This window comes from Pan paniscus, chromosome 11 (genome assembly GCF_029289425.2).
Source record: "Pan paniscus chromosome 11, NHGRI_mPanPan1-v2.0_pri, whole genome shotgun sequence".
Taxonomy (NCBI): Eukaryota; Metazoa; Chordata; class Mammalia; order Primates; family Hominidae; genus Pan; species Pan paniscus.
In genome coordinates this window covers 76,679,789-76,693,766 of record NC_073260.2, presented here as the reverse complement: position 1 = coordinate 76,693,766, position 13,978 = coordinate 76,679,789, and the positions used below count along the sequence as shown (strand labels likewise).

General features: G+C 42.6%; 1 protein-coding gene and 1 long non-coding RNA gene across 2 annotated transcripts in view; one reads left to right on the top strand and one right to left on the bottom strand.

Annotated features, from left to right (window-relative positions):
* GNA14 (G protein subunit alpha 14) overlaps positions 1 to 13,978 on the top strand; it is a 229,366-nt gene that overhangs the window by 118,812 nt on the left and 96,576 nt on the right. The window contains exon 2 of the mRNA XM_003811455.6: positions 3,976 to 4,160. Within this exon, the coding sequence (XP_003811503.3) occupies positions 3,976 to 4,160 (185 nt within the window). The remainder of the gene's footprint in view (positions 1 to 3,975; positions 4,161 to 13,978) is intronic.
* LOC130540493 (uncharacterized) overlaps positions 6,466 to 13,978 on the bottom strand; it is a 79,690-nt gene continuing 72,177 nt past the window's right edge. Inside the window, exon 5 of the long non-coding RNA XR_008954462.1 lies at positions 6,466 to 6,727. This is a non-coding gene — a long non-coding RNA (uncharacterized LOC130540493). The remainder of the gene's footprint in view (positions 6,728 to 13,978) is intronic.

Below are 13,978 nucleotides of genomic sequence, written 5' to 3'. Positions count from 1 at the left end.
CCAGTCTGAGCAACAGAGCAAGACTCTGTCTCCAAAATATATATATATGGTGCTGAAAGTTTAAAAGTACTTATTACCATTGTTGGATTTTATTTTCAAATATGAAAACAGAGAAAAACTAAATGGAGAAGAGCCGTTTCCCCTACTTATATTTGAAACAGAGTCTAGAGACGGAATTGTAATTTTATTCTCTCTTTCACAATGTGACTTTATGGATTGGGTCCAGGATTGCAAGCCCTCTGGACTGTGACCCCTCCACCCCTAGCCTCATTACAGCTAAGTGAATCCCTTTGGAACCAGACACCAAAATTCACCTTTCAGTTAAAAGATCTCCCACTCCTTGTAAACCAAAAAGCTGCTGCCAGGGTGAGGGTTCCTGTTCTCTTCACTGTGTGTAGCTGTTCAGGCTGCAGAGGACCCTCCACCAGCACATGCATTTTGTGGGGGTGCAGGTGAGAAATTCCTCACAAAGAGATAAAAAACAAGGCAGAGCGGACCCATGCTACTGAAACAAACCACATATTCTAATAGGTAGTTAGGTAGGATGTAGAATCTAAGTCACCCAGTCCTCCAGTCACCAATAATTTTCACTCTAAAAATCATACCCTTTGGATTTTTCTTTTGCTTTTTGTGAATAAATGAACAGTCATATACTTGATGTCTGAGTGTTGAGTTTCTGTTTAGAACAAGTGAGGAAACTCAACTGAGATCCTTAGCTTGAGTTTAACTGGTCCCTGTGGTCCTGGTCACTGCTGTCATTATAAGACAGATTGATGCCATCATCTACCTTCCCCTGCATTCACCTGCTGCTGGGACCATCTTATTTATAGCAGATCTCTGCAGGCTGAAAGGTAAAGTTCCAAGGATTGAAATCTCTGTACCAGGTGAAGACTGCACGTAAGCTGATGGGAGCGACGGATGAGACCATGTACTTGGGGGAAATAAGCAGTGTAAAAACCAGCTCATAACTAGGGGTGCTATCCTGGGTTGTGCATACACCAACATAAACCTGCATTTGGACCTAGGCCACGACACTTCCCAACTGAGTGACCTTGGACAACCAATTTAATCTTTCTGATTTTCCATTTCCCTTATGGAAAAAAAAAATACACTAGCTGGGTGATGCTGAGGCTTAAATGAGAGTGGAGGATCTCCGCAAGGTGAGTCTCTTTGCTCTCTCAGCCCTCGGTGCTGTGTGTCTTTCAGTCTCTCTCCTTTGCCTTTACGCTGCCCTCTTTTGCCCTGCATTTGGTTTTTTAATTCTTTGAACAACCACAATTTAAAACTAAAGAATATTTTAAAATATGGGTATTTATTGAATACATCTATATCTTCTCTTGTATGAACCCTTAAAATCACTTCTAATGTTTTCTTTTTGAAATACTCCATGTCTGAAATAAAAAATGGGTGGCTTTTAAAAAATATTTGTGTGTTTGGGGCTGGTGGTGGGGTTAGCTTTAACTATTAATAACATTGTAAGTGAATGGCTCTTATTAGCAAAAAGATTCTCTTAGTGTAGATTTTTGGGTGTGTCTTGAGTGATTTTTCTGGCTTCAGGACCAAAACCACAGCCTGTCTTGAGGTGATTACATAATCTCTGCATTCACATCAGCTTCACAATGTGTAAATGTAGCCATATTAATGTTTGCTTGGGGTAATCTAGCACTGGATTGTAGCTCAACTTTGCCGGGTGGAATAAGAGACCGACGTGGCAGTATCATAGTCACATGCAGGGACTCCAAGATGCTGCAGGAGTAGAGAGCTAATCTGACTTGGGACTTTGAATCAAGCTTGGACAGTATAAGGTCTTTCTACAGGTCCTCACTTCTCATATAGGGTTTGTGCAGCCAAGAGTCATTACGAAATGGTGGCTCCCAGGGGCACGTGGTCTCATCACAGTTTATCCTTGTTCAATTCATGTCTCGTTTTTCTGAGGTTGTCCATGATATAAGACCTATGGGGGAAACCTGCTGACTTCTCATGTTTGTTCCATTCAATCCTTCATTGACCATTTCTTTGGGTGCTTTCTATAAAGCAGGCACATTGTTCGTGGTACCCAAATGTGTGAATCTCGGGCCCTGCCTTTACTGGATGAAAGGTATGGTGAGAGATATATTTGCAAGCAAGCATTTAGGCGATGTGCTGCTTCTGGGTATCCAAGGCACTTTGAGGGCCTAAAGCAGGCAGGGCTAACTGTTGGTGGCATGCGGGGGAAGGAAATCCTTTCTAGGATATGTGATGTCTGTGGTGAACATTGAAGGCCAAGGCGTTGACACCTGACTTCCAGCCCCAGTTCTGCATCTGCACCCAACCTTGGCTTGTCCCCTGACTAATTACCAGTTTTCTGGTCTCTGAGATGGGAGGACAGTGTCTACCTATCCTGTCTCTGGAGGCTGAAACAAGGCCAGTGAGACTGTGTGTGAGGACACTCCCCCATCTGGGGGCTCTCCCATGTGCCCCAGCAGCCTGAGCCTGCAAGACAGTGGGTTGGCTGAGGTTTGAGGTTCAGTGTGTGACTGTGAACTTTAGGTTTGTCCCCTTTAGATCAGACCAAGACATTCTTCTCTAATCATTGAGTTTGTCATTGTAGTTCAATTCTGAGAAAATCCCAGTTCTTTCTCTTGCCGACTGTGAGCTTGCAGAGATTATTTAACCAATTAGAATCTTAGGTTTCTTATCTGTAAAATGAAGATGATAATTGTATTCGTCTGTTTTCACATTGCTATGAAGAAATCCCTAAAACTGGGTAATTTATAAAGAAAAGAGGTTGAATTGGCTCACGTTTCCACAAGCTGTACAGGAAGCATGATGCTGACATCTGCTCAGCTTCTGGGGAGGCCTCAGGAAACTTACAATCATGGTGGAAGGTAAAGGGGGAGCAGGAACTTCATGTGGCCAGAGCAGGAGCAAGAGAGAGTGAGGAGGAGGGGTGCCATACACTTTTAAACAACCAGATCTTGCAAGAACTCTCATGAGAACAGCACCAAGGTGAGGGTGCTAAACCATTCATGAGAAACCACCCCCATGATCGAGTCACCTCCCACCAGGCCCCACCTCCAACACTGGGGATTACAATTCAACGTGAGATTTGGGTAGGGACACAGGTCTGAACTGTATCAGCAATAGCATATATTTCATCAAGTGTGTGTGGTTGTGAGGAGCCATGAATAGGACACATCATGTTCCAAACATGGTAAAGGGGTGTCATATGATAAATTACCTTTATCAAAGAAAATATTAGCAAATATTTTAATTCCGTTGTCTAAATTGCTATCACTTATACTGCAACTTTTGCTACCTTTTCAAACAAACTCTCAATCTAATATGAATGTAGAGTTTTGATGTCATTTTTCACATATGTTCTATCTGGACCTCTAATGCACGTTTAAGAACAGTAGGGATGGCTTCATACTGTAACACGTTCCTTGGCTGCCATGTGCAAGTGTTGTGAGTTTCGAGGACCTCCTGAACTGCGTGTTGAGACATGAGAAGAAGCAAGCACACAGACATTTGGCACCGCTGGGAAATGGTGCTTTCTTGTGCAGGGATGAAGAATATTTGTGTATCTGAAAGGAAGGAGTTGACTGATTCATCAGCCTTTTTCTCTCCTCCAAGTGTTCCTATGGCTCAAACCCTCCCTGCACCCTGACGCAGCCCTATCACTGCCACTGCCATCTTCGCAGTGACAAAGCTTTCAAATGCTTAGGTCTTTCAGACATGGTTGCCTGTTTTTCAAGGACTTAGGGCAAGGATGTGGGGAAGCATTTCCCTGGACTGAGGATGGCACTTGCCTGAGGCTTGGGCTGGCACTGCTCTGTAACCTAAAACTGCATAACCATTTGGCAGTCCCTTCCAAATACAACCCATCAGCCTATTAATTGGGATGTGGATTAATACTGCCAGGAGGTCCTCTGTTTCTCTGTGTGTTCCTTTGGAAGTCTGCTGACAGCGTTTTCCACTTGTTTTGTCTTATAGGAACTGGTGAAAGTGGGAAAAGCACCTTTATCAAGCAGATGAGAATTATCCATGGGTCTGGTTACAGCGACGAAGACAGAAAGGGGTTCACGAAGCTGGTTTACCAAAACATATTCACCGCCATGCAAGCCATGATCAGAGCGATGGACACACTAAGGATACAGTATGTGTGTGAACAGAATAAGGTAACGTGCTTAGGGAGTGCTTGCCCTATTTGTGAATGTGTGCCTGCCCACTCTGGTTAGCACAAAGATTCCCTCAGTGCTTTGGTCAGATGCCAGAAGAAGCTCTTGTTCCCTGGGGTGTGGGGATCACTGAGAGGAGTTTAAGGAATTTAGTTAGCCCCCGGTCTTCTTTCTGCAGGACTTCTCTCGTGGTGGTAGCGTGAGGCTACCCAGTGTGCAGGGATTCCGAAGTTTGGGCTGTTATTTAGGTTGCTTATTTCCGGCGCTGAGAAAAGGAAGTCATACATTTTCTCTTTCCGCTAAGAGACCCAGTTAATTTCTTCATTGGAGCAATGGGGACATTGGGTTTACAGTGGCCAGCGTTTCAAGAATTCCCAGTCTCAGGAAATGTTTTCACTAATTGCTGCAGACTACTCAGAGAAATCAGTGGGTTTTGTTTGTTTGTTCTGGGAGTTCACCCTTCTTGGGAACTAAGTGATGGCTCGTGAGCACAATGCTAATGGCCCAGCCAGCAATGTGCTCCCATAAAGTGCTGGTGTCAAGCTGCCATTTGCTTTCCCCTCACCACCAGTTACTTAAAATACAGATCTGCTGAAAACCAGAGGAAAATAATGAGGCAGGAAAGAGAGAGGAAGAGGAAGTAAAATTTTATATGGTATATTGGAATGCAAATCCAGAGGAGAATAATACTATGTCTGAGTTCATTAAGCAACTAGATTAGAAATAAGAGTTTATTTAAAATAATTGATACCAAATTACAGCATGACATGATGATAAAGAGAAAAATTCTGTGTCAGATGGGTCTCTCGTGGATCTGTGAAGAAGGAATTTAGCTAGTAAAATGCCAGAATTGCATGGGCTTTAGTATGGACCCCTAAGGACAACTTTATTATGAACTTGTGGCACCTATACTCATATATATATGATTAAAAAAAGTTTTAAAGCAATCAGTTTAAATTTCTATGGGATTACATAGGAAAACACAGTAGGCACCAAATTTCAGACTTGCCTTTACCTCATCTCTACAATCTATGTCTTTACTATCATTTCCTTGCAGTCCTGAAGAAATGGAGGAACACATCTTGCCTACAATTTCACCCTGTAACAGAGTCATGCTAAAACTTGTGTGGGGTGGGCTGTGCACGGTGGCCTACGCCTGTAATCCCAGCACTTTGGGAGGCCAAGGCAGGGGGATCACCTGAGGTCAGGAGTTCGAGACCAGCCTGGCCAACATAGTGAAACCCCGTCTCTACTAAAATTGCAAAACATTAGCTGGGTGTGGTGGCAGGCACCTGTAATACCACCTACTAGGGAAGCTGAGGCAGGAGAATCACTTGAACCTGGGAGGTGGAGGTTGCAGTAAGCCAAGATTGTACCATTGCACTCCAGCCTGGGCAACAAGAGCGAAACTCCGTCTCAAAAAACAAAACAAAACAAAAAAATTGTGTGGGGTGAATTAGCCTACAGCAAGGGTATCCAATCTTTTGGCTTTCCTGGGCCACATGGGAAGAATTGTTTTGAGCCACACATTAAACACACTAACGCTAACAATAGCTGATGAGCTTAAAAAAATTTGCAAAAAATCTCATTCTGTTTTAAGAAAGCTTATGAATTTGCATTGGGCTGCATTTAAAACTGTCCTGGGCTGCATTGTGGCCCACGGGCCATGGGTTGGACAAGCTTGGCCTATGGTATATCTGGTGTGAAGTAAGGTGAGAGGCGCACACTGAGCCACTAGGAGATTCTAGAAGTGACTGAGATGATTCCTTTATACATTGCTGTATCTTTTTGAAAAGGTACAGTTCTTTTTTTACTTACCCTTTCTAATGTACTCTAAAAATTAGGCTTTCTGTGGAGATTTAAGATGACTTCAGTGAAGAGGCAGGAATGTTCTTGGGGGGTGATTTCAGTTCATCTGTTTTTCCCCGTTGTAAAATGCGTTTTGTTTACCAGTCATGGTGAGGTGACTGGGCAAAGCTTGGAATTCAAGGATGGGTTTGTAAACAGACCCACTGAGGAGAAAAGGCTCCTGTGTAAGCCACTTCTGCTTACGTTGGCAGCAGCGTTTGTAAAACCTAATCAGCTTAGTTATCAAAGCTTCTAGGTTTTTGCTTTTGTTTTGTTTTTCCTCATGAGCTTCTAGAGTACTCAGTTTATATTTTAAACAAAGTGGTTTTATGTGGTTTGACATCTACCACTGTCTCCTTTTCTCTTGTCCTTAATTATTTTGTCTAGGCCATCTCCGTTTGCCCCCTAATCTGTGTTAGTTTCCTAGGGCTGTTATAACAAAGTACTTAAGATTGGATGGCTTAAGACAGAATTTATTGTTTTTACAGTTTGTCATGCTAAAGGGCCAAAACCAAGGTTGATTGGTTCTAACTGGAGGCTCTGAGAGAATCTGTTGTGGGCTTCTTCCCCAGCTTCTGGTGGTGGCTGGAAATCCTTGCCGTCTGTTGGCTTGTAGATACTTGCCTCCAGCCTCTGCCTCTGCCTTCGCCTGGCTTCTCCTCTGTGTCTGCGTGTCCACAGCACTGTCCTCTCTGGTTCTGTGTCCAAATTTCCCTTTTCTTATAAGGACACCAGTCGCTGGATTAGGGTCGACCCTAATCTGGTATGACCTTATCTTGCTTGCATCTACAGAGACTCTCTTTCCAAATAAGGTTTCACTCTGAAGTTTTGGGTCAGCATGAGCTTTGGGGGAACACAATTCAACTCCTCTGGCTCCCCAAGATTCATGTCCATCCCATGTACAACATACATCTACTCCATCCCAACATCTCTAAAAGTCAACCCATTCCAGCATCAACTCTAAGACCCAATTCTAATCCAAATATCAACTCAAAAAGTCCCAAATCAGGCCAGGCACAGTGGGTTGTGCCTGTAACCCAGTACTTTGGGAGGCCAAGGCAGGCAGCCATCTCTTGAGCCCAGGGTTTTGAGATCAGCCTGGGTAACATGGTGAAACCCCATCTCAAAAAAAAAAAAATACAAAAATTAGCCGGGTGTGATGGTGCACACTTGTAATCCCAGCTACTTGGGAGGCTGAGGTGGGAGGATCCATTCAGTCTGCGAGGTGGAGATTGCAGTGAGCTCAGATGGTGCCTCGGCACTCCAGCCAGGGGACAAAGTGAAACTCTGTTTTTTAAAAAAAAAAAAAAAAAAAAGTCCCAAATCTCATTGTCTAAATTAGGTATGGGTGAGATTCTGGGTACAAACCATCCTGGGGCACGGCCGGGTGCGGTGGCTTACGCCTGTAATCCCAGTACTTTGGGAGGCCGAGGCAGGCAGATTACAAGGTCAGGAGATCGAGACCATCCTGGCTAACGCGGTGAAACCCCGTCTCTACTAATAATAAAAAAAATTAGCCGGGCGTGTTGGCGGGTACCTGTAGTCCCAGCTACTCGGGAGGCTGAGGCAGGAGAATGGCGTGAACCTGGGAGGCAGAGCTTGCAGTGAGCCGAGATCATGCCACTGCACTCCAGCCTGGGCAACAGAGCGAGACTCCATCTCAAAAAAAAAAAAAAGAACAAACCATCCCTGGGCAGGATTCTTCTCCATCCATGACTGTGAAACTAGGATACAAGTCCATTGTACCTCCCGTCTCCTCCTCACTTGCCATGTCTGGCTCAAGTATCTCAATTCCTGTTGCATAAACTTTCTCAAACTGACACCTGGGATGAACTGAATGCTAAAATGGCTTAAGGAGAGGCAGAAGGTCGAATGGAAAGAACCCTGGATTGGCTCTAAAAAATCTGGGCTTTGCTCATAGTTCCACTGTGGGTCTAGGGCTGGGGTCTGCAAACTTTTCTGTAAAGGGCCAGGGAGTCAATATTTGTGGGCTATATGGTATCTGTTGGAACTACCCAGTTCTGCTGTTGTAGTGCAGAAAGCAGACATAGGCAATATCTAATAAGTAAACGAATAAGTGTGGCTCAATTATAAACTCTACGTACAGAATGTATAATAAGAATAGTAAGTTAAGAATACAGTTGAGAATAGTAAGAACTATTTTTGACTCATGGGCCATGTAAAAAATCCACAGTCCATGAGTGGATTTAATCAGTTGGTGTACTTTGCTGACCCTGGTCCTGGGGAAGCCGTACCATCTCTGTTTTTCCATTTTCTTACCTGTTAAATGAGACATGCTCTGTCTACTTCATAAGCCACTATGAGCAAAAGGAAGTGATTTACAAATTAAATGACCCTCGAGAAACACAAGGTTATTATTGGGGCAGGTTCAAAAATCAGAAATAAGCTCATTTTTTTTATTACTTGTTTAGGTCATTTTCATCAATTTCTTCTCTATCATTTTCCTGTGGCTATTATTTCTAATAATTTTTTCTCAGAGCTAGTCTTGATTCCAAACATGAAACTGTGACAAAGTACCATGCTTAGGTCATAAAATGATAAAATGATTAGTGGTTCAGTCGTATTCAGTGATAGTTTAGGAGGCATGCTATATGTTATCTTCTTTACAAAGTATTGTATGACTTGAAACAATTGATTAGTTATGTCAGGGAAGAATAAAACTTTAGCTTTTATTTTCACAGTGGTGCAGTCTTCTCATTACTTATTGCTGAGTATTTATTTCTCTATTATCTGCTGTTTTTTCTGTTTGTTTCTGTTTCAGAGCTGGGAACATTTTCTTATGTATGTAGAAGAGAATTTAAAGTGGTTTTAGAGGGTTTTATTTTAAATGTTAGTGAGCTTATTGCTCAGCTAGGCTGTTGAAAGTCTTTGCCTATTACTTGACAGGCCACTTATTAAAGGAAATTTATCAGAAATTTAGTTCCGCATTTGTTTTTTAACATGTTTTTTCAATTAAGATATAGCCTTGAAGATTTTTTCTTATACCTTGCCTGCTTATTTTATTAAAAAGAAATGATTCATATGTATTTGCTCACTCTGTTGATAAACCTTAATTTTTATGAATGTCTCTCAAGAGTGTTTTATGGGAGCAATTTGAATTTATGACTTCTTGAATAAATATTACAAAGGCATTTGCTCAGTGGCAGGGTTCCTAAGTCTGAGTTAGCTTATAACTCATGTTTACTTGTGATGATTTCACAGAAGCCAGAAAAGCATCATAATTTTTGCTGTTTGCAGTCTCTTGAACTTGGGAAGTTCTAATTCTAGGCCTGTCCTACAGTGAAGGAAAAAAATATCAACCCCTTAAAGGTTCTGCAGAATCTGCTTGCATGATGTAGATACAGAATTTCCCAAGGGCAAAGGTCAGCCCTACCTGACATCTCAAAAACACGTTAGTTTCATGTTCAGTAATCTTGAGAAAAAAAGAAGGCCTACAGGCTCTTCACAGCTGACCCTAGCTCCTTCGCTGCCCCACTGCTCTGCTTAGAGGAGCGCCAAACTACACTGGGGTCATGTTGTATTTGCACGGGACTTAAATTTAATTGTAAGGGCAATCATGACAACCAAAACAGATTTTTTAAAGAAGAGTTAATAGTTGATATGGTTTGGATCTGTGCCTGTGCCCAAATCTCATGTTGAATTGTAATCCCCAGTGTTGGAGGTGGGGCCTGTTGGGAGGTGATTGGATCATGAGGGTGGTTTCTCATGAATGGTTTAGCACCATCCCGTTGGTGCTGTCCTCATGACAGTGAGTGAGTTCTCATGAATTCTGGTTGTTTGAAAGCGTGTGGCACCTCCTCCCTCCCCAGCCTTGTTCCTGCTCTGGCCATGTGATGTGCCTGCTCCCCCTTCACCTTCGGCCATGATTGTAAGTTTCCTGAGGCCTCCCCAGAAGCCGAGTAGATGCCAGCACCCTGCTTCCTGTACAGCCTCCAGAACCATGAGCCAATTAAATGTATTTTCTTTATAAATTGCCCAGTGTCAGGTATTTCTGTTTAGCAATGCAAGAATGCACAAATACAATAATTAAACAGTAAGGGGATTATTTTGCCTGCCATTCCACTCCAAGTATCTAATTTAGAAGGCAATGTTTCTAGAAGTGTGAGGACTGGATTTGTCTTCAGAAAGCATTTTACTCTTCCATTAGAAGCTTTTGCTGCATTCAAAATCCAGTTGAGACTATGCACTTGAGCTGTCCAGTCAACCACCACTCTTAAAAGGTTGAATGTTTTTATTTGAATTGACTCACAAGGCCTCTGCGAATTTTGTTTGAAGTTTTTGCAGGTCCTACACTTGGGTAAGTGGATGCCTTTATCACTCAGTCCCTTGGAGTTCCTCGTCTTCCTACTGCTGGGTTTATCAGGCACTAGAACATCCCAAACAATGATTCTCAGTCTTGGTTGCACATTGGAATCACCTGTGGGGCTGTTACGCCAATGCCAAGAGTATCACCCCCACAGGCTCAGAGTTAATGCTCTGGAAGGCAGCCTGAGCATGTGGATTGAGTTTTAGGTCCCTCCCAGGTGATTCTGATTGGGCAGCCAGGGTCAAGAACCACTGATAAATATGTGTCTTAACATAATTTGAAGGGGTTCAATTTGGATTCTGCTTTTCTGTCAACCTTTCCATAGCAGGAAGGGAGATTTCTGGTAATCTTTTCCATGGAATGACCTAATTAATCTCCACCCAAAGGTAAATGGTGCGGGCAGCATTGACAGTGTCTGTTGTGTTCAGCCAAACTGGGCTGCCTTGGTTAGATTAGCCTTGACAGAATCTCCAGGTGACAAACACAGCAAATGCTGTTTGTTTCCTTTGAGTCTTTCAGGGACAGAGCACAGCCTCATGCCCAGAGTTCCAGCTCTGAGATGCAGATGGGGGCAGAGGAAGAAGCTGCAGCGCATTCTCTCAAGGTCTCATCAATGGCGCCTTCTTGCCTTCCTTCTCCTACTGTTGCTACATAGAAAGCGTAATTTCCTTCTGATGGATAAGACAATCAGAGATGCAGATTGTGTTAATAACAGGTTGAAAGCATAGGTTTTGTTTATAATAAAAATACCATATGGGCCATGCCTGTAATCCCAGCACTTTGGGGGGCCGAGGCAGGAAGATCGCCTGAGGTCAGGAATTCGAGACCAGCCTGGCCAACATGGTGAAGCCCTGTCTCTACTAAAAATATATATAAAAATTAGCTGGGCGTGGTGGCGCATGCCTGTAGTCCCAGCTACTCTGGAGGCTGAGGCAGGAGAATCGCTTGAATCTGGGAGACGGAGGTTGCAGTGAGCCAAGATCGCGCCATTGCACCCCAGCCTGGGTGACAGAGTGAGACTCCATCTCAAAAAAAATATGTACCATATGATTTTGCTTGTGAGTAAATAAAGACATTATATTAGGAAATTAAATAGTTTGTATTTTTACTAATCATTAATACATATTTTGATTTACTGAGATAATTCATCAAGTATAAAACGTAAGCATCAAACATCTAACTTCATATTTAAGCAATCAAGTGTAGTATTTTGGGGGCGGGATCATAGGAGAGTATATTTCTAACACCAGAAAGCCCTTCGATAAAGTCTCACATTTATGCATAAATAACTCCTCCAGCTCCACTTTCCATTCTCAGAAAGTGGAAGGCTGAATTTCCAGGAGAATTTCTTAAGGATGCCTGTGAAGAAATCAGTCAGAGTTCAGTGAAAATGGTTAATTTCTGTCACTTTTTTATTGGAGAGCTTTTCGGGGCTGGGAGTATTTTAAGAGCCTCTTATGTTCTACTTTTTTAAAACATCTGTTTAAATACATTTTTCTGTCCCACTTCCTCATCCAATTTGAAAAATTCTGATTCTGCACGAATCTTTGGGAACACAGAGGCCAATGTTCCAACTCTGGCCGTAGCCCAAGGTTGCTGGTTCTCTGGTGAATGTTAAACTCAGGCCCTGCTTCCCATGTCCTGGTGGGTGTTAAAAATCACATGGTCCATTTTTCTCCTTACCAAGTACTCTGTTGAGCTCTACCTGTTGTCACAACAACAACAACAACAAACAACAAATTCTCCACCAAAATTCTAGGCAGGAGCTTTTCCATTTATCCCAACAGTTTTCTGATTAATCAGTGTTTACTTTAGTGTGAAAACTGCTGTAATCAGAGCTTGAAATATAAGAGTTTGGAAAATGGGAAAGAATAAGATGGGAAAGAAACTGAACTTTCTTCTTGATTGCCATCACAATTAAAACACCCACTACCCTTTAAGCCTGAACTGGGATATGAGGAAGTTTGGGAGCCAATGATGAGTAATAACATTGATTTGACCATTCCTTCCCCTACCTCAAAACTGAGTATGAACCTATGAAATCCAAAGAAATGCTTTTAAAACCTAATGAAAAAGGGAGATCCTGCAAAGTTACAAACAATCCGGAAACTAGTGAGGCCATCATTCTATTTGAACACTTATGCATCCGTCCAACACATGTGAAATATTTTTCTGAGTCTTTTAAATTGCAAGCACAGGAGTCTGAGGCAGGAGAATCTCTTGAACCCCAGAGGCGGAGGTTGCAGTAAGCCAAGATGTTGCCATTGCACTCCAGCCTGGGCAACAGAGCAAGACTCCATCTCAAATAAATAAATAAATAAATAAGTATTCAACTTTATATTGCTATCCTAAAATATAAAGGGGAACATTTGAAACACTGTCATAATTCACGTCTTTTGTGAATGTTAGAATCATTATCAGTGATGCTAGGAACATGCTCGTTAGATCCGAAATCCTTCAGAATTTGCTTTCCCATAGCAGAGCTGTGCCCCAGTTCTCTGGCGATAAAAAGGCGGCAGAGGTGTGTCTGTGCTGCTCTTCTTTCAGAATTGCATTTTCTCAACATCCAGTTACTTCACTGATCAATGAATGCCTCAAACATGTACCAAGAGGTAAATTCCCCTTTTGGGGTTGTTTTGGAGTCCTGCCAAGGGATTCAGGTGTTCATCTGGTATTAGTGAATTCAGGGGCCGATTTGCTTATTAACTGATTAATAAGCTCTGCAATAGTATCCTAGGCAAACTATTCTAGAAAGCATCCCCTCTGTATTAAAAGTTTAAAAAAAATAAATTTAAGGGGTGAAAATGCAGTTTTATTGCATGGCTATGTTGCATAGTGGTGAAGTCTGGGCTTTTCTTTTTTTATTTTTACTTTTTTGAGATGGAGTCTCACTCTGTTGCCCAGGCTGGAGCATAGTGGCACCATCTCAGCTCACTAGAACCTCCGCCTCCAGGTTCAAGTGATTCTCCTGCCTCAGTCCCCCGAGTAGCTGGGATTACAGGCATATACCACCATGCCTGGCTAATTTTTGTATTTTTAGTAGAGATAGGGTTTCGCCATGTTGGCCAGGCTGGTCTCGAACTCCTGATTTCAGGTGTTCACCCACCTCAGCCTCCCAAAGTGCTGGGACTACAGGTGTGAGTTACCATGTCTAGTCTGGGCTTTCAGTGTAACCATCACCAAGTAGTGTACATTGTACCCATTAAGTAATTTCTCCTCCCTCACCACCTCCCACCCTACCTAGTCTCCAGTGTCTATTATTTCATACTCTGTGTCCATGTGTATACATTATTTAGCTCCCACTTATAAGTGAGAACATGAATTATTTAACTTTGTTTAAAAGCTTTTTTTAAAAAAAATTGGTGGTAGGGAAGGGGACATGTGTTTTAAACGGAATACATTAACTAATCCGATATAAACAAATTGTTAAAAGGTTTTTGGCTTTGGTTTTGTTTTAATTTTTTTTTCTTCTTTTGAGGCAGAGTTTCGCTGTGTCACCCAGGCTGGAGTGTAGTGGCGCAATCTCGGCTCACTGCAACCTCCACCTCCCAGGTTCAAGTGATTCTACTGCCTCAGCCTCCCGAATAGCTGGGAATACAGGCACCCGCCACCACGCCCAGCTAATTTTTGTATTTTTAGTAGA